The sequence below is a fragment of the Neodiprion fabricii genome, chromosome 3 (genome assembly GCF_021155785.1).
Source record: "Neodiprion fabricii isolate iyNeoFabr1 chromosome 3, iyNeoFabr1.1, whole genome shotgun sequence".
Taxonomy (NCBI): Eukaryota; Metazoa; Arthropoda; class Insecta; order Hymenoptera; family Diprionidae; genus Neodiprion; species Neodiprion fabricii.
This window is the reverse complement of record NC_060241.1, coordinates 31,557,555-31,583,027: the sequence shown is the minus strand read 5'-3', so window position 1 is coordinate 31,583,027 and position 25,473 is coordinate 31,557,555. Positions and strand designations below refer to the sequence as shown.

General features: G+C 41.7%; 3 protein-coding genes across 10 annotated transcripts in view; all 3 read right to left on the bottom strand.

Moving 5' to 3' along the window:
• Positions 1-2,494, bottom strand: part of LOC124178502 (uncharacterized protein CG3556) — a 48,277-nt gene extending 45,783 nt beyond the window's left edge. The window contains exon 1 of the mRNA XM_046561911.1: positions 2,476-2,494. The gene's annotated coding sequence lies outside the window, so the exon portion shown is untranslated. The remainder of the gene's footprint in view (positions 1-2,475) is intronic.
• On the bottom strand, positions 199-13,968 carry LOC124178498 (gustatory receptor for sugar taste 43a-like). Of its 6 annotated transcripts, none has more exons than XR_006869822.1 (9): positions 13,485-13,643; positions 10,717-10,912; positions 10,209-10,425; positions 9,500-9,833; positions 9,041-9,148; positions 8,523-8,797; positions 7,722-7,880; positions 6,580-6,948; positions 199-211 (listed from the first exon to the last, which is right to left on the bottom strand). XR_006869822.1 is itself a non-coding variant. In XM_046561901.1 (8 exons), exons 3-8 carry the CDS (start codon positions 10,338-10,340, stop codon positions 6,799-6,801), a joined length of 1,158 nt encoding a protein of 385 aa, XP_046417857.1. In that variant the 5' UTR covers positions 10,341-10,425; positions 10,717-10,912; positions 13,950-13,968; the 3' UTR covers positions 4,614-6,798. The 6 variants fall into 6 exon arrangements, 4 of the variants coding, with proteins under 4 accessions (XP_046417857.1, XP_046417854.1, XP_046417856.1 ...); XR_006869821.1 differs by lacking the exon at positions 199-211 and adding an exon at positions 4,614-5,199 and having other exon boundaries at positions 5,461-6,948; XM_046561901.1 differs by lacking the exons at positions 199-211; positions 13,485-13,643 and adding an exon at positions 13,950-13,968 and having other exon boundaries at positions 4,614-6,948.
• Positions 13,969-16,861: 2,893 nt separating this feature from the next.
• LOC124178491 (cytosolic 10-formyltetrahydrofolate dehydrogenase) lies at positions 16,862-25,462 on the bottom strand. Of its 3 annotated transcripts, none has more exons than XM_046561875.1 (7): positions 25,345-25,462; positions 24,171-24,232; positions 22,336-22,477; positions 21,642-21,876; positions 19,509-19,779; positions 18,594-19,414; positions 16,862-18,429 (listed from the first exon to the last, which is right to left on the bottom strand). In XM_046561875.1, exons 2-7 carry the CDS (start codon positions 24,225-24,227, stop codon positions 17,193-17,195), a joined length of 2,763 nt encoding a protein of 920 aa, XP_046417831.1. In that variant the 5' UTR covers positions 24,228-24,232; positions 25,345-25,462; the 3' UTR covers positions 16,862-17,192. The 3 variants fall into 3 exon arrangements, with proteins under 3 accessions (XP_046417831.1, XP_046417832.1, XP_046417830.1); XM_046561876.1 differs by lacking the exon at positions 25,345-25,462 and adding an exon at positions 23,353-23,405 and having other exon boundaries at positions 24,171-24,322; XM_046561874.1 differs by lacking the exon at positions 25,345-25,462 and having other exon boundaries at positions 24,171-24,364.
• Between the last annotated feature and the right edge of the window lie 11 nt (positions 25,463-25,473).

The following is a 25,473-nucleotide window of genomic DNA, read 5'->3' as shown; positions in this document are numbered from 1 at the left end:
TATTTACGCTTTCACAGGGTAGGTAGATGTATGTCGATATCGCAAAGGGCTTGGTTCAAATTTACTGGATATCTAATCTCTGGATCTTAATCTTGAATCGGAATATCGGTTTGTAGCAGAGCTCTTTGACGCGTTAAATGAAACACGTGAAACTTTCTTCGATTTTTGACACGTGAAGCCAGGTTCTGAATCATGCAGCTTCCGATTTCACCTTGTCAATTACAGGGTATTTGTTAATTAACACTTTTATAACTTGTCTCGAAATTTGGTAGAGTGTACATTTTATTCTCAGCAAATCTTCATCGCGAAACTCCTGTTACATTTAATTTTCAAATTACACTGAAATTCGGGAAGACTTGACACAACGAAGTTCCCTCTGGGAGATGTTCTAGTTTGCATAAATTCGTTGAATCATCAGACGATGATACCGCCTTACAGATTGAATCAATTCTAAACCTCAGACGAAATTCTCACACCTGTGTGATATATTCGAAACAATTTGATCTCGGTTGGGGCAATTTCATTTGAAAAATCATCGCGCAAATGGTGAAAAATGAACAACATATTTCACACACGAAACACGATTCTTTTTATTATGAATGTGAAACCTTATTCTTAATTAGACAAAAAGTGGAAAGGCTTTCTCCCCACAGGATTATCACGTAACAAAACCTGCAGAAACTAGAACATTTCTTCATGTTACACAGCAAGCAGTCTGCGGAGTTTGAGTTTAATTTGTGTGATGGGATACGGTACGCTGGAGGTGCGTCAGTTGCCGGGGTGGCGGAACAAGCAGAGTCGAAGTAGACGTAGGGAACGCGATGAATAGTCACGTCACTTGAGACATATCCGACACGCTGACAAGCACACCTCGGCACAAACTCGGGAAGATTGGGCTTTCATCAGTCAATTATAAACAGCGGTACCCCTTTGGTTCTGTGGGGCGTTATATGCATACGGTGCACCGTGAAAGCAGGAACGGTACAATCGGTATGATCGATTCCCGTCGAGACAAAGAACAGGTGAAAACGAGGAACTCGAGGTAGATACATAAATTGAAACCGTGATTGAAATTTCTCCTGATTAGTATAGCGTCAAGAAAAATTTAAACGACAGAGGCAAAAATAACGCACGGGAATAAAAAGAAGGCGGAAAAGATCATGGGATGACAGGCCTAGGGTTAAAACGAGAAGTAACATTTTTTAATTTTTTCCTTAGAACGACGAGTCATCCCCTCGTTGACACTAGGAAACTCCCAATTTCCAAATAAATATTGTAAGATTCCGTACAGCGGTATTGATTCCGAGTTTAAAGAGCTTTGCTCTCTCTCTCTATCTATCTTTCTCTTGTTTTCTATCCTTTTCTGCAGTATTTCCGCAATCTCTCTCGCAGCGGCCTTTTTCTAGGAAGTATCAAACCGGCGAGCTTTCGTATTAGTCACGCGCTTTTAGTGAGCGCCCTTTGCTCGGCGACCGCGAAGCGAGTTATGCCTAGCCGCAGGAGTGAGGAGGAAAAACCCTGCGGTCTATATTAACGGGGAAAATTTTGCTGCAAGGGGAAACGCGAGTCATCGGTTCTCCCGGCGTCGCGGCGTCCCTCGCACTCGCAGACCGAACGAATGAATCACCTGCTGAATTATTACCGGCCAAAGTAGAGGTGCTCGGTTCTTTACAGATATCTACAGTCGCTCCCGACTTATACGTACGTGTAAGTTACAAGTGTGTATGTATTTAGGTACCTGATGGCGGAAGTAATGGCTCCGCGTTAAGCAACGTGTGACGTAAATTACCACCCAGTCTTCACTAATTACGCCGGTAACTTCCGTTCATTTCGCAGTTGTATAAAGCCTCTAATATACGTTTCGGGATTCTGTATCCTGCAATTATCAGCAAGTCGTTCCTCACCATGGAATTTACGATTGAACGGTGGGATCGAATAAAGGAAATAACTTGTCTATTTTTGGCGTACTCAACGGAGGAACGCTAATCGACACATTTTTTTATCTCATTGAAAGACGACTTGAGCCCAATAAGTTAGACGAGAAGATTCGTCGAGTGCAGTGCCGATTGAGGTACTTCAGCCGCCTGACAAGCTGACCTCTGCATAAAATGATCTTTGCATTTAATGTATGCGCCGACACTGCGGTCGAAATAGGAATGTCGAAGTAGAACGAAGCGACAGATTTTACGAGGACGAATCATAATTAGAATAACGTGTAGGCTCGCCGTTTTTCAGGTGCCGAAAGAAAGCTACTTGGAACAAATGGCTTTTTTTCCCCAGAAACAAAGTGGCGGAACAAGCATATATTTTCCAATACAATACTAAAATAAGATGTATATACATCGGGGCTGTGACCCTCGCTCCAGGTTATAATGAAAATCAATGATCCTCAGCAGTGCTAGAGAAAAGAAGGGACAAAAAAAAGTGAAAGAAACGTAACGGATGACTTTATCCTTAAAAATATAGTGTATTTACCGTAAATTTCTTTCGAGCCGGTCGTCTTGAAAAATCTTGTTTACACGTGGAAGTGAATCACGGCCGATGATGTATGTTTGCTTGTCGTTTCTGTCACTGTTCTACCTTTCCCTTCAGCCTTGTCTTCCGGACTGCAAGACAAATCCTGTTGGAGCACAGTTAAGCTCCGCGTACGGTTGTAAATTTTCAACTTGGGCCACCGAGAAATAAAATTGAAGAAAGTTATCACGTGGATCAATGGAGTCACGCCATCGTTTCTACGAAAGATGAATAAACCGTTGAACATTGTTTTCCCTCACATAATTCTTTTGATCAGGATTTAGCAGGATCGATTTTAATTACAGTCAATATATTCGCGTGATATTTAACTTTTCAGCGATAATTTGGCCTCAGACTGCTAATGAAGTCATCAAACGCAGTCGAATTAGCGCAGTTGTGCAAATATCCCGAGACGATAGACACGCGATTAGTTTCAGGCGCGTATAATTTCTTACCGGTGAGGTTTTAAAGGCCCTGCAGGAAGGAAAAAATAGCGGGAGACATCGGACTGATTAATTGCCGTTGGATCACAGTCCGTCGAGGACGTGACTAAATCTGGGGGATTCAATGTCTCAGTTTTCGAAATTTACGGGAAAATAAAGGATGCCTGGAAGCCCGGAGGGCGAGGCGACCCCGCGAGGGTAATAAATCAGATTTCTAGTATATTACGGAGAACGTGACGGGGATACAGTATCTCGAGTATCTACGCTCTCGGACGGCTAGGATATTCGGATTGGCCGCATGTAAGCTCACCGAGGTTATTAGTGACGAGTTTTCTCCGCTCTGCGAACCGAACAAGAAGCTTTTATCGCCGCGCGTAATTCGTTGCCAATCGAAGCGGTCCCAATCACCGAAAATTCATGAGCACCGATATTTCGCTGCTTTCGGTTCGAACGTTTCACACCGCAGAGTGCAAACTGCTTTGCGATTGAGATAAATTTTCCCCAAATTAGCTCAGCAAGCTTTCACCCATTTATAAATCGCGGAACCTTACAATTTACCGCTAAATTTTTGCATTGCACGTTACACGATTTGTACTTCCTTCCATTATGGCGTTTAATTAAAATCGAAGCTGAAAAGGTTGTCACTTATTTCCTGAAGATGGTCGACGAGGCCCGGCCGAAACGTTGATTTTACATGTTGTAAATAAATTAAATTGTTTGACCTTCATTCAACAAATTTTTTTCATTCTACAAAACCACCTGGTCACGAATAATTTCCAAACACGAATTGCTGTGATATTTTCGCAAATTTCCCAACGGAATCAGGGTGGACAAAAGAGAGGAAAAAGGAATCAAACTTCTCACATGCCACTTTCAGTGGCCTGAATTTGTAGAATTAACATGCATTTACAGTAGCCACCGTCATGGTCTTGCGATCGGAATTCACGCCGAAAATTCGCGTTGTGTTATAGAATCTGAGAATTTCTAAATAATATCGGTATATGCGAAACGTGGCGGGTGGTCTGTCAGTATTTTGAGGTCGAGGAATTAGCAGAGAGAAAGCTCAGTTCGAGAATTCCTTCAACCATGAAGCGCCGAGTAAAACAACAACGATGCCACACGGCGGTATTTCAAGCTTGATATCATCCGTTCGAGATGATATGCACCGTTCAGAGGGCATGGAATACAGAAATGTGCTTTCGCAATGACCGATGTGGCCGATAATCTCAATTGACGTTTGCTAAATTTTCGACCACCAGATATTTTCTAATGGCAGCTAGGATGGAAAAGTCATTATAATGTTAAATACGTTGATTTCGAATGGAGCTAAGGCTCGATAAATCCATTGTGAGGACTTGAAGAATAAACGACAGCAAAGAAATATAGTATAAAAATAAATTGATCTCCAAAGTTATACAATGACAAATTCAAAGCGACGGATATGTAAGCCTCTTACAATTTCACCAGTCCAAACAATAGGATTTGTTCATAATGTCGGAAATAGGAAGTGTTTTTTCTGTAAAAAGGACTGCCATCTGAAGACGCTTCAGTGTCAGACAAACAAACCTATACGGAAAATATTATTGCCAATACCGTATTTACTATCAAAAATTTTCGTGTAACACAATCAATTATTTCAGGTTGATTCACGTCCGAGTGTAGATCATTAGAATAAAATAATAAGAAAGTAAACTCATGTGGACTCGAAAACTATACATTTGGATGTATTTGATCAATTTAAAAATCCATGCAACTAAGACCTAAGAAATGAGCTTGCGCTGTTTGCAATTACAGGCTTAGCTCCTCGAAGGATTCGCGACATTCTGAGACGTGAAACTGGTGCGAATGAACAGTTCACGGTAGTTTGTCACAGCGGAAATAGCTTTCCAGGCGTGTCTCAAGACAGGACGGGGAGTCGATGGCTGAACAAAACCCAATTCACCGATGAACAGAGCTTTTGACACTCGACTAGAGGCTTCTTTCTAAGAGGCCCTCTTCTCGTAAGAATGGAAGAGCGAAGAGGGTGCGGAGAGCACTGAAATACGTTCATTGAAATACGACGCACGCCGCGATCGAGATGAAAAGGTCCTGCAGGTGGCTGCCGGGCACTTTGTGGCGTCGCGGCGTCGATGTGACTCGACCAAACCACGGAAAGAAATGCGTACATCATTTTTTCCAGCTGCTTGCTGCTCAATCGGAGTCTCTGAACCGGCTCATCCTGATTAGCGTCGCGACGCCTGGACTGAAATTGGAAGGCGGACAATCAGGGCTGCTCCCAGTAATTACTGGTGCACGGTGTCGTGGCAGCCGCGGCTCAAACGACGCTTGATTCATCCTCAAAGCTTGGGGCTGATCAGTGAGCTTCTTTAATATTGAGAAACTGCGCGACCTCAACGCCGGTGCAACAGAAGTAGTACTTGGGATTTGATTGATCGGATAGCAAGATAAGCCAGTGTCGGATCAGTCATTTGTTGGCTGTAAAATAAAAGAGGCTTTTACTTACGGTGGTATTAGATTTTCCATCATAACTGCGAACTGCTTTTTATTCGGATATATTGGTGTTGTATGTGATACGGTAGTTCAATTTCTCTGGATATTCGAAGTTGGCAATTTCGATGACAAGATTTTACCACTGTACCAATCGTTAATTCGAGGAATTTCATGTACAGCAGCTAGCGGTAGATCAAAGCTACGATATTAATCGAATTCACATTTTATCCTTGGTGTTTCCCACGGTTCTATCGCAGCGATATTCCAATTTCAGAGTTGTGTCTATTAAGCTTTCAGCGTTTAATATAATCGATGGAATTCAACCAGGTGCAGCATTGTCTGCATTCGGTGAATAGTTTCATAGTTGTCTTTGCCAACTTTGTATACTTCGAAATATTCTTTATTAATCCTGCAACTATCGATGTTCAATCAATACATATTATATTTGAAACGCTATTCATACCAACCCTGGTGCATCCGGTATTCAACGAATTCTTGTTACTCTCGTTATAGCGACCATACTTTATAGGGATTTCTAGAAGCTAAAGCAAAAAGCCGCGTGAGAAAAAGTAAATCTCCGAATACATACATTTGTGTAATCTTTCCGCAGAACTCTATAAATCCGGAAAATAAACATAGATATCAATTTTTTTGGGGACTACAAAATAGAGCGAAATAAGAAATGGCACAAACGTTACTCTGCATTACACTGATATTGAAAAAGTTTGGTCGGAAAAATCACTTCGCCCGTCACGGCCATCCGCCATTCTGCCCCTCGTTGTTACTTGCCTTGACGTATCCGGTCCCAATATAGATATTATCCTTTGTCAAGGAGAGTGACATAAGATTCTGAAAAGTGATTCGAACGCCGCCATACTTTACACCTTTCCTCGAATCCGGCCAGATTTGTCGCGTTCGTTATTTTTCGTGAATATGAATCTTTTTATCATGAATGCACGTATCTAGTTCATCGCTTCGAAACGTCGAGATATGAGCACTCGCAAATGCGTATACCTGGTTATTGCGAAGGTAGAATTTCGAGGCCCGATTGTCCAAAGACAAGGCAAATCACGGGCTCGAGTTTCATATGCAAGTTTTTTATACTCTACGTGCGGATATATTAATATTTCACTTTTTCTCCTCTCTCTCTCTCTCTCTCTATCGCAGAAAGTACTAAATGCAGGAAATATTGCATTCGAAACACGACTCGAGGTACGCCTGGTTCACAGTCGTATTACGAGAGTCCTCGTCTTCCTGCGAAACCCCCCGTGCCGCAGTGACATGTATTATGTTATATTAAACTTGTACGAAACTCCTAATGACAACCGTGAGGGAATCCGAATTTGAGGGATTAAAGTTGCTTTGCCGTTGCGTTGTGGAGTGTCGTTGCGTTCCTCAACAGCATCGTCGCGTTCTTCAGGATTGTATTCGTCTCTTTGGTGTCATCGTCCTTTTGGAACTGTATCAGAATGACGAGGTAAGTGGTCACCGCTCCTGCGATCTGAAACGTAGAGAAAAACATCGCTCAATGTGTATTTGATAAATTAAAATACCAAAATTTGCCTTATTGTCGAAGCATAATTATCTGTCGGACATCTGCCGAAAGACTCTCGTGAACATCGAAAACCGAATAAATCCCAGTAAGCACGGATAGATTTTGTCCACGTGTATTATTCTTTATCATTACCATTAATTACAGCGAAACAACAAAATGTAACCTCTCGAATGATCGGCTCATGTAAAGCCACACTGAATTGACCGTATTTTATTAATCTCCCAGGGCTTCATTGGAATGATATTTAATCAGGATAATGTTTCGTAAGTTTCTCTTAATTATCGATGATTTTATACTGTCGTACAATCTCAGTTTCTTCGGAATTCAGTGCAAGTCAAGAACTTAATTCAAGAGAATCGAACGAAGATGTCATGCTGTTATCATCGTTTCCCGAGGTTATAGAGATCATCATTGAATTTCATTGTATAATTTTGGGATCCGGATGGATCGTGATCGCTCAAGACACAAACGGGATGGCACGAAAAAATATCCCAAGTATTGAAAGCGGCTGGTTCACTTGTTCGTTCGTTCATGTATTTGTTTGCCTACCGCGTTGCTGTTCCTCTGTAGTGGCGCACTTTGAAAGACGACAGATGTTGAGGGTCCTGCAGGGACAATAATACGGAAGCTCAGGTCGAGCTTACAAGTAGAGTACAGTTGTTTTTTCCGCCGAGTAATACCTGAAGGAGACTTGGCAGTGTTCTTACAACGAAGCTTACCGAAGTCACGAGCGATCTGTCCAGGGAACAAAGTCCGCAAGCCGAGAACTCCAACGGCCTGTGCAATAGTTGGAGAGAGAATATTTCTAATTGCTTCCGAACGTCTGGCTCCCAATTAACCGACAGCAGCTGACTCACGAGAACTGCCGTTCCCTTCGCCTGTAACCAGACAGAAACCACTTTCTAAAAATGACCAGTATCGCTATTTTGCTGGACAGGCGTGGACCTCGCGGTATTTCATCGAACGACGTTTCATTCGCGAGGCAATGAAGCTGCGACACAAGTGAAAAACATCTACATTGATGATACGTGAGCAGATCCTTGAGTGGCGAAATTCTCGGGCAACAAAATACGGTTATTGTGATGTGTTGGTGTTGCAAGTACACGGATCCTTACAGCGTCGAAGCTCGAGCTTAGACGCTCGTAAATTCCTGACGCTTAACAATGGCTCAAGCGAAAAGGTTACAACATTCTAATGCCCGGTTGAACGGGGGCATCCGATCGATCTGAAATGGCTTCTTTCCTAGACGAATCAACGCCGGAAGTTGATAAATTTATGGGTCTAATATCTGCATTGGAGTAAACAGAGGCAATGCATATGTATGGGCTTGGATAATACTTTCAAGAAGATTTCATCGGAATTGTACGTTATACTGTTGTGGAGGTAGGATTCAGCTAATGTCTTTCATGCTTCTAGCAGAAAGTAGCGATACTTGAATGTTTGTTGCGAGCCGCTTGGGGATAAGAGAGGCGCTCTTGAAAGTTTAGCAGACGGAGAATGCTTGGGTTCGAACGATGTACCTGAACGGAGGCTGCGTAGCACGGCTGGACGACTATCAATAATCTGCCTACATGCCCGATGCACCACATCAACTGAACGACGAGGAACATTTCGTTATGGTCCCCATTGGCTTCAAGTATCAGAAAGTAGGGGGTGATAATTAGGTGGAGGAGGCAGGTGAGCACCGCGACGAGAGCTGGCAGGCCGAAGACGCTGTTGATCACGAGCACCGTGTCTGACAATGAGGAATGGACCGTTACTAGGTCGTATATCATCTCCGCGGAGTTGTTGCTGCCTGAAAAACGATCAACTTTTCACTTGCTCGGTTAAAAGTTCGGCGGAAAAAATTCATATCTGCAACTCGGAACACAGATTTGGTTTCGGTTTGACTGTAAACTTTGTCCGAAGGAAACAAATCGTATTCAGATCGTGTCGAGTTCACATATTGTATAAGATAACAAGAAGTTTTCATAGAAACTTGGTATTAATTGTAAGAGAGATATGCAAACTTGAAGGGAAGATCTCGTGCCGCACTTACCGCTTCTGATAAGCTCTATGTCAGATATTTTCCGTATTCGAAACAAGGGTTCCCCTCTGAGATCCCCCCTGATAACAGTTCTGAATTGGCCGTGTTCGTTGAAGTCACCTGAGGAGAGTTTGTAACAAATTATTAAACTTGTCACTCATAACCACGTCGAGGATAAAATAATTAGAGGATGAACGAACCCCAACAATCTTGACCCGGGGTTTGAGCTAAATTATCGATTTGATCTAATCAAATTCCTCTGCCATGGACGACAAGAGGCAATTCTCATCATCAAAGACTCGACATTACAAAAGCGAAACGGTAGCTATACCTATAGTCACTGAGTTCTTTGATCTCTGGAGAAGGAAACGCTGAAGTACTCTCAAGATTGTATCGCGTGACGTGACGCAAACTCTCTAAAGATGGGTAAATTAATAACATTGGATGAAAAGGTTTTGAGGAAATATTCACCTGGGATAAGATCGTTCGAAAAGAAGTTTGCAAAACGCTCGGTCTTCAACATGTTTCCTAAACATTTATTCAACCGAGCGAATCTTTGGCCCAAATTGTACGCTGCTAGTGCTATTTGGATCTCCATCATCAATACAGGGACGTACAAAAAGTAAAGGGGCACGTAATTAATCGCTCCCTTGTCCTTTATCTTGTTCACTTTCTTCGCTTGCACATCCCAGACGTAATAGTCGATTATGGAAAGCGCGTTGAAGTAGATCAACGTCACGGACATAATGATTATACAGAATCTTCGAGTCTTTTTAGGTGATACGATGGTAAGCTTCTCGTCCACCTGAAATAACGACAAGCAACAGTTGGAGATCGTTAGATTTCAATGTCCTCTCAATTCAAGTCTCGACGTCCGATAAGTCATCTTCACGTTTTTCAATATGTTTCATCAGCAGGCATTAAAGTCTGTCCAAGTTATACTTGTAAAAAACCCATTAGGGTCGGTGATTTATTTTCCCAGCTTCTACAAAACTATCGAACATAGTAGATACGGCTGTATCCTACCTCACGCATGAGAATTTCTTAAAACGATAACGCACCCTCGTTCTTATAGTTTTGTACTGAATTTCCGAAATGCATCGAAAGTTTAGAAGCTTTTCAACATTCCGACGTGAAATGGAATGAAAGTACTGAGTCGTTAAAAAGTGGCAAGCTTTACCTCGACGAGTCGATCCATGATGTTCTGTATCTTGCTCCATCTGAGAGGCATGCCCAAAATGGAAATTGCCGCGAGTCCAGCGATCGCCATAATGTCGCTACAAGTGACCACCACAGCCGTTTTCGATTTCATCCTCGTACTGTTTTCCCAACCGTGGTGAAGGTCTCTCCAGAGGCCCCAGAATTCGGCGCATATCAGGAGCAACAGCAGTCCCACGCTACGGTCACAATACCAAATTACAGTCGGCTTGCAGGGATGCGGTAAAAAATTGCGGATTTGATTCAACATTATCCTGGGGAGATCAGCTCTGCATGGCTTTCGTTATTTCTATCGGGATAAAAGGTGAACTCTGCAGATTCACTCGGCGCTCGTGTCACCTTATCTTTAACGATCTCAAGAAAACGCATTCAGATCTTGGATTTCTTATTCCAAGTTGGCGATTATATAAACACACCTACACACCTACTAATAAAGTTATCCTTGACTTGATATTGGACATAATCATTACCTGTACGTAACTTCGAGGTAATTCAAGCGTCCGCAATATCTTCCGGAGTTTAATTTTGTGAAACTGACAGGAAGGAGACCACATACTTTGTTGAAATGGTAGGCCGGGAAGAGAGCCTGATAGAGGTCAGATTTCACTATATTCTGGACGATTTCCGGCTTGCGTCGGTTCTGGTGTTTTACCGGCTTCGGTTGTTCTGCAATGATAATATTTCTGAGGCATCTGTTCAAATCTATGGCATTTTCTCCTTTCGTTTTTGGGTATACGTGTGATTTTGAGGAAGGAGATATTTTGCCTTCCATCATATATCAGGTCTGAGCACTACCTTATATATATTATGGTATAAAAAATTGACGGACAGATTGCGGATGCTCAGTTTGGAAAGTGGCTCCTTTGACGGAAGAATCTTCTCGTGTTTCACAGAGTATTCAAGCCTGACGTAAGAACGGGAAGTTGAGATCTGGGAGCCGGCTATGATCACCGATATAGGTATGTATAAACCGCCAATCTTCTAAAAGTATCCAATATCCTGGCGATTCTTCTACTTCAAACTGAACACGAGATTTAACTTCAGCGCCGAAACCTCTGTTTGCACTTTCTACATATTGTTGATACCGTGAAACGAGATGTCCGCATCGACTTGTGAGCTTGCGGATTACGTCCTATTATTGTCTTTGGATCTTTTTCTACGTATTTCGGATAATTCAACTTATCAACCATCATTTATACTACATGTGAAAAATATGTTATTTCAGGTTTTTTCAGTTTCTTAACCTGGTTCGTAAAAATCAACCAGTCGCACGATTTGAATGGAAATTCAGAAAAGAACGCAAATTCGTGTTTAATAAAAATGACTGCCACGTGATGTAGTTTATTCACTTCAGATTATGTTGGATAATGATTGTTATTGAAGTCGATTACTGATGAGATATTTATCTGACGACGTATAGCATAGGTGCTGTTTTGCATACAGTCACGTGTTATTTTTGTTCCGTACCATCACTGGCTTGTTTATTTCGCCGCATGATTATTGCCGATCTATTATCTATCGGGCTTGAATTGCACGAACCTATATCGACTCACTTGAGTCGAGTTCATCGGTCTTTTTAACTGTGGAAAATAGTTCTCGTCTTCGTTTCGTGTTGAATTTATTGGACATGTGAGATAATTTTTTTTCTATTTCAAAAAAAGATCCGTATGCTGCAGGAGAAAACGCGGCACATGTTTTATGTCACTTCATTCGAAGCAGAGTAAACTAGCAAACATGTCGTGCTGAACGACATTCATCGTTCAGACTTGTAAACAAGCGAGTGTTCGTCCGTTAAAACGTCCATCCGTGCATATCCTGCATTATTATATGCATTCGGAAAACCTGCACACGCTTTTGTCTGTAACGCATGAAATATTCGATTGATAGGTAGACGCAAGCCGATCAGCGATTATACTTGATCAACAACAACGGACCCTGACATTATATGGCGTATAATATGCCGTGAAGTGCTTAATTGAGTCTACCAGGTTCGTGTCCCTGTGTCACTGTTTGCAGGATTATGATCTTCCGTACATGAATATGACCGTCGCTCAATACAGTACAGAAAAACTGCTTCTGTCGCGAGATCAAGGTATTTATTATGAGGTCATTTTTTGTTAAATAACAGAATTTGCCAATTCAGTAGTGAATAGAGCAGTGGCAATTTTCCAAACACGCTGCAAAGGCGTCGAGTTGATTTTTTCGTAAACTTGAACGATCGGAGATTTCTCAAAGATTTAACATCTTTCAGTGCTCTTTAATTCTTCATCATTATTATTCTACTTGAATTAAATATGCCGGTGTTTGTACCAAATATATTGCTAAACGCGCTGAGAATTGAAAAGAATTGATCAGAATTGAAACAAATTTCAAAGATTAAGAAGTAGATGTTTGGTGGGTTTTGTTTTTCGATAAAGATTAAATTGTAATAGTAACAGTGCCGCAAACTATGTGATAATATTTTTTCTGACGATTCAAAAAGTTTCAATTCCTTTGCAAGGTACTTGCACGGGAGGTTTCGTTATAATTAGTATTTGAAAGAACTTTTCGTACGTGCTAAATAAAACTTCATCCCGTTACTTTGGAGGCTTGAAATATTAAAAGCTCTGTGAATTTTCTGCAGCGCTTATAGCGAAGACAGAGCTTAGAAACTTGGTAAACCTCATCTGAAAAAGGCACATAATTTTGAACACTCACGCAGAATGTAATCAGCATTAAATTCAAAACCATCTGCACTCTTGCGGCCGGTCTTTCGTGCAGCGATATTTACGAATATCCTTTTCACTTGCAAATTGCGTTGAACGCAAGTGCGTTTAGACTTCACATACAATTCGTTTTCATCCACGGTATTTCGCGTCTATTATCGGCACTTATAATATAGATAAAATAATCGCATTTTAAATATCTCGAACCGAGTGTATGAAACGTCAAAACGAAATACAAAGAATAAAAAGTAAAAAGTGATTGTATACATGATGCACGATAAATAAGTTTAAATAAATAAACAAATAAAGCTTGCGTATTGCGATGATGACGACGTCCCGTACATATTTTGTATGGAAATTGCAACACGCGTGAAATCGTCCAGAAATTGTAGACAAAATTGCATCCAAATAAACCAATCACACTTCCCTAACCACGTATTTAATATTTCCGTAACGATGTCGACTTGTGATCATCGACTTACTTCAAATTTCGTGCCATTGTCGTATGATTGAATATTACAAATTTTACATACTGTCAACGTCATCTCTCGCCGTGATTTGCATCAGGATGCCGTTTTTTCATTCACAAATACGTCAGGACAATCGGAATAAATAGTTATGAAGCCCCGAGTGGAAAAGCAGCCAAGCGACGAATCGCGTGGTTTGACCACTCGCTAGTTACTCTACTAGTAAGCTACGCTAACCGAGTGAAAGAAGACACCTTCGATCAGGTAGGGGTGAGCTGCTAAGCCGCATGCCATCAGATAAGTGTAGGCGTTTATTACATCCCACCACCCCTAGCGAAAAGCTCAATCACTCGTGTGTGCTTAGCACTCACAACGTCGCCGAACGTACACTGCGGATTGGAGAAAACCTCTACGTAAGTGCCGAACACGGCAATTGAGGGACTGACAACCTCTCGAAATTTCCGAAGCCTGTGTCACCGAGACCGATGACAAATGAGAAATGAACAGATGTCGAAGTTTGGTGTTAGATACCTTTGACCGTTCTCGAAGGCGATACCGGTAAGACTGCTGGAATTAATGCTCGGCGATTGATTTACGATAAAACTAACAGCGCTGCTTCCGTGTCACTTGTTTGTCTGCGGCTCTGCTGGCTTCGTATTGTTTGTTATGAGTTTGTTACACATTCTCAAAGTTTGATACTTTTTGTAGCGGTCAGGTTCACTGGCATGTTCAAATAAACTTTCTGTCTGCGAATCATCCACGAAATATTTGAACTCGTAATATTTCAGCAATCACTAAACGCGAGTTGCAATTGAGCGACTGTTCAATACTTTGGCCTACTCGGTCTGATCATACCGTGTTGTTACTACTGCGATATATTTCCTGTAATAAACTCTTACCGCAACGGAAGTGCCAGACCGCGCGACCTTAATCATTGCGGAAAAATGACTAGCTAAAGATCTACGTTAGCGCAAGAAATTAATGACCAGTTATATGGCAGTAATAAAAGTATGGTTATTGCTCTAGGCGTGGGAAAATGCATCTTGCGGAAAACAAGCTTTTATCGCATCGAGTGATACCGTCTCAGCATTAACTGCATGTTTCACAGGCCCTGCATATAATATAAAAATTCATTCGTCTTGTTAGAAGTGTTAGATATCAACCCCTGAAGAATATCGACAGTTGGATCTCATGTTTTCATCTAAATTATTCGCGAGGGAGGGAAACTCTTTTCAGTTGCGATTCAATGAACACAAGTATATGACGTGTCCGTAATACGTATGGAAGACATATACATATCCCGTGAAAAATAAGCTTGGTAACGACTTGCGTGCTGCAAAGTATAATATGCAAGAACCTTCACGTTTGTAAACGTATATTTCTTGGTTCTCTATTGGTCGATCGATTGATCGCTTAAAATTGCCTCTGTTGACGAACTTAGATTAATCCTTGTCAAACGAACGATTAACTTATTTGGCAGATGATCTACCGCTCCGATATATGTTATCTATATGTATACCAGTTACTTCTGGGTTTGACCGCTACATGGATGTACTATATATTCAGTCTTACTTATGCCACCTGATACGTTCAAGGACTGTTCTCTCAAATTTGAAATCGCAACAAGGTGTTCTATTAACCTTATCAAGGAACTTCCTAGATTCAACGATGATGACGTTTAAAGCCTATAATTCTTTGAAATCGCAAGTGGATATTCAGTCGATTAATAAATATTTAAAAGATTTGAGGCTGAGAGAAAAAGCATGCACCAAAAACGTATAAACCAGTAACGTTTATGGAATTGCCCTAATTTTAGTGTCAGTAAAGTCGATGTTATGTGGTTGGTAGCATACTGAAACAGCTGGACGCAAACGTCGGGTAAAACTTTGTCCAGAACGATTTTTTCTTCATCTTTCTGGATATTTCACCCTTGTGTTTTCCTGTACTCTGGAATGGATAGATTTTGAGGAGAAAAAAGTGGACTTCGTGTCTCTGTTTACGAGCGGTCAAGAAAAGCTACCATAGCAGTGCCTTAGCTACCCGAAATTACAGGCACTGCCACTTTTTACACCTCTTGTAAATGGAGGCATAAAATCCAGTATTCCTTTCTAGAAATCGATCATTTGTTCGTCGAGTGGCACGGCGCTAATAAACGGGGCTGTCAGGCGAACTCGGTTCATTGAAATGCAGCCACCATTGCAGATATTTTACGTTTTAAAGAAGTTTGATCGAATGTAATCAGATGAAAACACTGTAACTGCTGTACTTGGACGATCGTTAAATGAAATTCACGCTCTAATTGAAACGTTCGACTACACTTCCACGGTTATTTACTGACCACAAAACAAAAGATACGATAAATTACCGATTTTACATGAAAACATCAGGGACATCAGGTATAACGATCAAAACGACAGTAAACTTGTTTGTTTGTGGAAAACGATATTCTGGTACGTATTTTTCTGCAACTAATAGCAGGTGACGCAAGTGTTATTGGCAGTCCTGTTCACGTCTCTGGAATTGAAATTGACTCGTCACTGGTGGTTTGTTGGATCACCAACTGTGCAGCGTATGCCTTGAATAACACTGATGATTTCTTATCGCATTGGTTGGTCAAATTTGAGCTTCAGACATCGCGTGTGAAGCATGTACGAGTTCCGAGTCGGTATAAAACAAAAACAACTGTAGCCCATTAATCATGATGCTGTAGCAATCCGCGCAACATCGAAAAATGATGGTGTTTACTCACCGTTTCTTTGGCCGTGATATCTGTCACACTCACCGTAGATGTCTGGTTTTCACTTTCCATCCGACACACTATGGGTGATATGAAGTATTCATTGTAATGGCTTCTGAAAATATGCGCATGTGTCTACCGCAAAGGGTATAATAGGTACGTCTGTGTACTGACACTCAAATTTCCCTGCATTTTTATGTGCCATTTTTACATTAGTTGTATGTCCCGCACAGCCGTCGCAGTGTTCAGCATAAGATGAATTATTCACGTTCGAAACACTCTGCAAAGGGCAGATCTCGTATCATTTGCTTCACGTCGTTGGTACGTAATATACCATCGATGCAAGCATACTCGGTTCACGGAAAGAATGAAAAGAGTAGACTTTACTCAAAACTGCAGGAAGAAAGTGCAACATCAAGGTTTTTGGTAATTAATAGCCATGACAACTGCAATTTTTACTACAAATGTAGCAGATTTTAGACGGCACACATTAGTTTTCACTGGTTTTAAAGTTCCTCTTTTCCTACAGTTTTAAGTAAAATCTGCTCTTTCATTCGCTTCGTGTGTGTATTACAATTTTGAGAGGCGTGACATCGCTATCGTTCTACTCTCTCAATCTCGTAATAATAATACATTAAAATGATACCGCATATACATTGCCATTAGCTAATGTTCGAGAATCGAGGTATGTATAACAGTTCAGACATTATTTTATAAAAGTATTTTTATATAAATAAAGCATCCATACACTTACACATTCGTAATAAAATTTAACCGTAGTTTGATAGTATATGAAAGATGTAAAAACTAATTGTATAACAAATAATTTTAAACAGCTGTCAGCAAGTGAAATGATGTCGGATAGACGCAGGGATCATTTATGTTGCCCGCATCACGCATGATACTAAATCCCAGAGAATCGGTATAATTTTCGAATAGGTACGGGAAAGTTACGTCTTTTCTTCAGTTCTTCTATTCAATTGTCATCGAGTTGAAACTGCAGCAACGAGACCAGTCCCTCCGCGATAATGATAGATCTAGTATTCAATGGTGATGGTCTTAGTCTTGAGATATTCATTGAGAGCTTCCTGTCCGAGGTCCTTGCCAAACCCGGACTGTTTGAAGCCGCCGAAGGGCGCAGCGACGTCAGTTTTGTTGTAGGTATTAACGAAGACTGTGCCGGCGTCGATCTTTTCGGCGAACCTGAGCGCCCTGCTGACGTCCTTGGTCAAAACCCCGGAAGCGAGACCGTACTCGGTGCTGTTCGCTCTCTTGATCATGTCGTCCATGTCTTTCGCGTGGAATTTGGAAATGACCATGATGGGTCCGAAGGACTCCTCCTTGGCGATGAACATGTGGTCCTCGACGTTGCTGAATATCGTTGGCTGGAAATACCAGCCAGGAGTGTCGAGACGTTTTCCACCGTACTCGAGCTTGGCACCATCTTCGACACCCTTTTGGACGAATTCGATAAGTTTGTCCATGTGCGCCTTGTGATTTTGGGGCCCGTGAGAGGTCCGCCTGTTCAGCGGATCTCCGATCACGATTTTCTTCGCCTCCTCGACGACCCGACGAACGAACTCGTCGTGGATCGTCGCCTCGACGAAAATCCGTCCAGCCGCTATGCAGTTCTCTCCTTTGTTAAAGAACACGCTGTTCATTCCGGTTCTTACCGCGTGCTGAATGTCCGCGTCATCGAATATGACCAAGGGACTCTTGCCCCCCAACTCGAGGGACACCTTCTTCAGGTTGCTCTCGGCGCAGGACCTCATGATCACCTGTCCGATCTCGGTTGATCCGGTGAATCCCAGCTTCCTGACGAGTGGGTGAGTGGCGATCGCGGTTCCGGTGATGGAACCTGATCCCGGAACGATGTTGATCACTCCGGGCGGAATACCGGCCAAAGCTGACAACTCGGCGAATTTCAGAGCGGTGAGAGGAGACACTTGGGCCGGTTTCATCACCACCGTGTTACCGGCGGCCAGACAGGCTGCCATTTTCCAAGACAGCATCATCAGGGGATAGTTCCATGGTGTCACAAGACCGCAAACACCGATCGGCTCTTTTCTCGTTATCGTCAGATTACGGTTAGGCCGCGCGTGCGAAATCGGTATCGTCGATCCTTGAATCTTGTCGCACCAACCGGCGAAGTATCGCCAAGTGTCTATGGACATTCCGACGTGCGTTTTGAGCGCCAGAGTGTAAACCGCGCCTGAATCTATGCTCTCGATCGTCGCCAATTCCTCCTTGTGCTGCTCCATCAAGTCCGCCAATCTGAAATTAAATACAGCACTTTTTACTCAGCCCGAACATGACTTGACTTCGTTTGCGTTACACCCATTGAAGCAGAAAACTAAATCGCTCGAAATTCTCCAAGAGGATAATGTTGAAAAAAACACCGAATCAAGCATAGAACAATGTAAACATCGCTGATTTACTTGAAGAGTAGCGTAGCTCGTTCCCTGGCGCTGATCTTGCCCCATTCACCATCGTCGAAGGCAGCTTTAGCGGCCTTAACGGCTCTGTCCACGTCGTTGGCGGACGAACTCTCTACGGTGCAGATAACGGTCTCGTCGTGCGGGTTTACGGTGTTCAGAGGTTTGCCTTCACCGTTGACGAATTCCCCGTTTATAAAGAGTTGTCTCGGGAACTTGACGTCCATGTTGTTAACGTGTAAGGTGACAGCGTCGTACTTGATTTCCTTCGAAGCGGAGGCACCTCGGCCAGCCAAGGCGACAACGACGGCGAAATCTTGAAAAGTAGGCGCCATGAAGACGTCCGTGTTTTGCAGAGTAACGCCAAAGTTGTCTTTGATCTCTTCGACGAGCCTGACGACGTCCATGCTCCCGGCACCGGACGCAAAGAAGTCGGTACTGTCTTCGACGTCGATGTTCAGTATGCTTCGCCACATGGCCCGTATCGCCTCCGTGTTCTTCAACTCCTCCTCCGTGAATTCGATCGACTGAACCTCGTCCGCTGCCTTTCCAAACTTACTCGCAGGCAACATTTTTGTCCCGATCTTCAACCGTTCGATATTCACAAGCTTTCCGTCCGCCGCCTTCACCAGGAGACCAGCCCCGTGGACGATACCTTCTTGCCCGCCAACGTCCACCACGTCACCTTCGGGCTTGGATGCTGTCCACATAGAGGAGCCGAACAAACGAACTTCTTCGCCGTTGATCAATGTCCAGGCACCTGGAGTACTGTCCAAGGCTCTGATAAAGTTGTGCACACCCTCGGCCGACTTTTTCCAGTCCACCTATCGACACGACATGATATTGTAGGATGTAAGTTGGGCTTAGAGTCGTAACGAGGCTATATGGTACAACTGCGACACGGAATCGGAACCTCACCTGTTGCAATTCCTTCTTGTTAAGCATCGGGTCGTACGTGGCACCTTTTTCAGTTTGCTTGATTTTCGGCGCGATTCCTTTGGCAACGAGATTCACCGCCTCGCCCATCGCGGTGACACCTTCCGGGTAGAGGAATCTGTTGTATATAGTGTCGAGGGTGTCGTCTGGCTCCAATCGGCAAGAACGCTGAAGTAAAATTGGCCCCGTGTCTAGGCCATCGTCAGCCCAGAAGATCGAGAATCCAGCTTCTTTGTCACCTTCGATGAGCGTCCTGGAATACCGGACAGGCTCACATCTTCACCAGTTCATCCCTTACCTCATACATTCCGTATAACTATAGAATTTCTGATCGCAATCATTTTTCTATTCATATAAACCATTCAAACGGATACTACAAAATGCGTGGTAAGAAAAATCCTGCATACAAGCTTATTTTTTACTAAACAAAATCCCAATGCGATGACGATTGTAATCGCAGATGTAGGAGAAATTTAGAATAATAGGATAAAAAAATGATTACTACGAAACGTTTCTGCGAGTTCATGTACCATAATTGACGCGATACAAAACTAAATAATAATTAAACAATTCGTAAACATTCAACGATATCGACTGCGAGGTTAACGTCAAAGCTTTTTAATCGATTGCATAACGCCTGTAAAGATTGCATGCGTAAAAATGAACAAGGTCTTATGCCTTCCGTCTTACGCTTTCTAGCCCAACGGATTTTATATCGACCAAATACCTATGTGAGTACTTGTGATACTACGCTCCTGACATATTTTCATATCTTTATTGTGTAAAGTTAACTCAATTGTCAAAAATTAAGAATAAAAAAATTGTACAACATTCGTTCGGAATTGACCGCCCCGCTATCAAATGTTACAAAATCGTCTGGCTTTCAAGAGATTAGCAGATACAGCAAAACGAATGAAAAGTAAACGGAATTATGGCATACCATCGCGCTTGAATAGCTACTTACATAATGATCAAATTTAATAACAACAAGATAAGAAGTAGATAAAGTATATGATGATGGTAAGTAAAAAAGTCAACCGAGTCACAAAGCTGTGTTGTGAAGTGACACAACGCGACTTGTTACGATTTTTGAACTCTTGATATGATTTTCAAGAACAAATAACGATAACTAGCCTCGTGTGTTTAAATTTTAGAAAAAACGCAAAGAATTAGGTAACCTTGAAGTTGACCGATAATATTGTATCGCAGGTTCGGGAAAACATTTTTATATACTGTTACGTAATGATTAATGTGAATGACGAATGAGTGCGGAAGCATTCGGAAAATTTTCCATTTGGTATGACTTATAAAAAGCTGTGAATTCTCCTTACACAATATCTACGATCATTGTACGTGGTCGCTTGCATTTTTTATATCGGAGCATTGTGTCAAAATTAGCTAGAGCAGTACCACAATGCTCATGAAAGCTCTGGGCCAACTTTGTGAAAAATGTACTGCAAATATTGTATACACGATACGAGAAGCATGCCATTGAAGATAAACGGCGATCACTGGATCAGCACATGATCCAAGCGAAAACCGGCTACTGTGATCTTACTGAAAAAGGAAAGATGTAGTGCAACAGCTGTTTAAATTGTGGTGACGTGTCTGCGTGGGCGATTTCGATACCTCTTTCAAGATGCGACATTTTTTTAACCGTTTCCTATGCACGAAGTCTAACAACATACAATCCTGAGAGTCTGTTTCTCTTAGCCTACATGTTGGCATAATTCCACGCAAAACCGGTTAGAACCACTTCGACGTCGCCGCACTCGTGCTACGGGTCGGGATCGAGCAATGAACGAGGAAATGCGAATGCACCCGTAATTTTCTACCGCGATTATATTCACGGTTTACCTTTTACAAATGCTGGTTCCCGGGATTCTAACCGACTGCATACCTTTCACTTCTGCAGTGACCACGACCAGACTACCGATATCTGACTATCTGATACGAACCGAGCTTTCGCCAGACGCAAAAATGGTCACTTCATTGGGAAGTTTGTTAGATAAATGGACCATAAAAGTCAAAAATTGGATACAAAGGTTGCGAATAAAGACACCGCATGGTGGGTGAAATACTCGGCCGACGATTTGGGTAAACAAAAAAACCTACCAGCTGATAGCGCTCGCTCCGCGATGACGAGGCAATATGGATGGGTGATAGCAGATACTCTGGTAGCGTGGATGGTTTATAACTTCCATGGGTATGAATTGACTGCAGAATGGCAGAACGTTCAGGTCGATGTCGAGCCCTTTGTAGATGTCCAGCACCTCGGGAAGGGTGACGCCCTTGCTTCGCCATGCTTTGATCTTGAAGACGGGAGTGTTGTCAGCCTTTGCAATTGCGGCTGAAAATAGGGAATCGAACGATGAGCGACTTTCGTCAATGTCATGACGGAGCGGTGAACATTTGCAGCTGATTCAACAGAGACGATGGAAGCTCGTTTCTTCGTCGTGTCTTAAAATGCACTCGAAATTTATGCACGGTAATCGTCAGGCGGTGGCGTTATCGCTGTTCTTCGTGCAGTTAAATGGCAGTTTAATATCATGGAGCCATTTGAATATTCAAGCGTTCGTGAGAGTGATGAATTAAACGCTGATTCACTTGAGTCGAATAAACGAACCACGATTACGAAGTAGGGTCAACCACGTTTCACGACTGCATTCTAATTACGTAAAACGTACATAGACTTTTACGATTCAAATGGCGACTCAATGAAATATGCTTTGTTTTCCTCCAGCTCGATGATCCCGCACACTATTGCAGTAATCATAGATACAGTTCGAACAGGCGCGAGTTCACTCACCTAACGGATCCTCGCGATTTCCCTTGTCAGGTATCGTAAACACGCCGCTGATGTGATGCCCATCTTGTCGGAGGAGTTTGTAGACGTCGGCAGCAAAATTACTCTGGCCAATGATCGCTATTTTCAACTGCGCCATTACCGCCTATATCAATTTATTATTACAGTTATTTTTTGAAAAGAAGACAAGTTCTACCTACCAACTTGCCGGTAAATGAATGCCAATGAGACTATAAAATAGTGACAATAACTAATACGAAAATACGTTTTCAAGAAGGATGAAAATTTCATTCGAAAAAACAGAAAACGATGGGTTCGTTGTCACATGATATCCAGGAATTGTGCAGTATAGAGGAATCGTTCAGAAGAAAGGAGACCTGAATGAAGGTAAAGTAGCAATATCGAGTCGGAAATAAACGACGTCATGGTGTATGAACAAGTGAGAATATTGAAAATTTTTAATTAGAATTAAAAAATAGCTGATACTCTAATCCTTCATAAAATGCATCCACGTAGAATTGATAAATAATACGTGAAAGTGAAATTCCATAAATATGAAGATACTGCAATCGCCAAAGCTGCACATTTGTGTATACTGGAAAAAAATTGAATCAATACCGTCTGTGTGTGCTTAGAAAACCGTCTGGCGTGATGAGAAAGTAAAAATAAGAAAAAGATGAGGAAAGTCAATCGTACAACCAAAGGCGTGTAAATACCGCAAAGTTAAAAATATGAAGCAATGGCATGAAAATACCGGTTAGCGCTGGATAAACGTCAACGTATTCACAGTGCTTGCTATTAGTCGGCAGCTATTTACGCAAGTATTATGTGTTTGAGACCGCCACGGTTACATTCGATTAACAGGGGCGTTTTTCGCTGATTGATTTTTTCAAGTTCTATTTATTTTAACTAAACTATGTTAATTATATGCAGTTTTCTTAACTCATCACATAACCGTTGCGGACGACCGATATAGTCTGATAGAAAGCACTGGTAATCGGTCAATATGTCAATACATACCCAATTAAAATAAAGAAGAAGCAACCAAAAACAACACTAGGACCCTAGAAAGACTGTAAAGAAATAGACAAAACTATTAGTAATTACGACAAATTATAGAAGAAAACACCGTTAATGCAAATTTTGTAATCTAATTTATCACTTCAAGTACGGACGATAAAACAACAACGAAATATAAAGAGGTGCATAATTTATCACTGCAGTGCAGAAGAAATAAAAAAAAAAGAAAAAAGAACATCACGAAAGTGCTGCTAAGCAAATCATAGTGTACAGTAATTATAATTGTTACTCCCAACTCCCAATCGAACGTTAGGTAAATAAGTTCACTTAATTTATCTTCACTGACTCTGTATGTATATATACATACGTCCAACTTAAAATAGACTATTTCGACTTATCGTTTCGTAAAGATTGGAAAACTTGTACCATTACATATTGTACCCAGACGACAAAAAGTGTTTACACCGTGTTCACTTAACTGCCAAAACCAAATAAGCGTTTTGCTAGAGAATTAGGTTACCAGTGTAAATACAGATACCGCAAAGCAAATTAACCAAATTGCCTGTTTCGAAGCAATAAGAGAACCATTTTGACCTGTGAAGAGTATTGCAGTACGCAATATATATGCATCAGATGCCGGAACCGAAATATTGAGTATCTAATTACGAATTTCGTTAATTACCGCTAATTTAAAAACTCCATTGCAAATCTACGCAAGAGAAAAACAATTTCCGATCAATTGTTACACCGTTTATAAAATTATTCGTATTACAATTTACATAGTCCAGAGTCTGGTACGAATTCGTGTAATCACTTACAGCAGCAGCAGTAGCGAACGTACGCCTCGTTGAGTAAAATATTCTTGTGCCCAGCATCAGGTCTATAACACAAACAGTTTAAATCCCCTCGACGTCGTTCCCTCGAAACAATTTTAATTTGCCGTACAAATTGACGCGACCGATTGCGAGTGTGTCGAACTTTAGCTACGCGTAAGGTTGACTGAACTACAACTGTGCAACGACCGCGGCTTATATAACCGTCTACTATCTAGAGGCCAAGACCTTGGTCCCCCATATCCCCGCTACTTTCTCACGAGTAGGTGATGCCAATTTATTCGCGATCGTAGTTCGAATTCGCTAATTTTCTCCCCATTGTGTCTGCTGTAGTGGAGAGCTAATCGCCAAAGTTGTGTTCAGGTGACTGTCAAGTGTAATGATCGTGAACCGCGGATGCAGTGATTGTCGAAAATAACCGAAAGTATTTGCGAAAATTGACACTCTTTCAGATACAGAATGATCAGATGATTCGATAATTCTGCAAGAGCACTAGAACCGTTATAAAAATAAATAAAAAAATTGATTTTGTTTTAACCCAGTCGCTTTTTTGTACACTACGGTGTACGATCTTGATTTTCGTTTTTTGCGATGTTTTCGAGATATACTGCAAATTAAATATTGTTAAGCATATGAAGTAGGGGTAAAATTTTAGGACAAATCAATTGCCGCTATTTATTTTGTACAATTATTCTCACATTGCAAGAAAATTACAAATTTTGAGTTATAATTCTGATTTTGAAACATGTCCAAAACATTTAAAAATTATTCAAAAAGTTGTTTTTTTTCTCAAATAAATGCATTTTGAGGCAATAGTTTCATTTTAAAATGAACGCCGTCAACAGTTTTGAGCGTATCAACTCCTCTATTTATTTATAAAATTCTACTTCATAAAATCTCTAAATGCTTATCAGGATTCCTTTTTCGCGTTAACTCTGCACAGTGTAATCATCTTCTCAATTAATGAAAGTGGTTCAACGATATCTCGAGTGTTTGAGTGCCCAGCTCCACGTGCCACATTTCAATTTGACAACGAGAACGTCACTCGCGATTCGTCAGAAAATGTGCCGCTAGTCCGCAACTACTCAAATCAGCGGTCTCTGCCAATATTAACTCTCGACGATAATGATAAGTATCGACAACACACATTCACGCTTACCCCTGTTTATCTTGTATATATCCTGTAAAATAAAACCTCCCAGCAGAAACGAATGCCTCTTAATCGCTACACGCTACTTAAGGCACTGATGGGGGTCGTGGTTGTAACGAAAAAGGACGCCGTTTTACG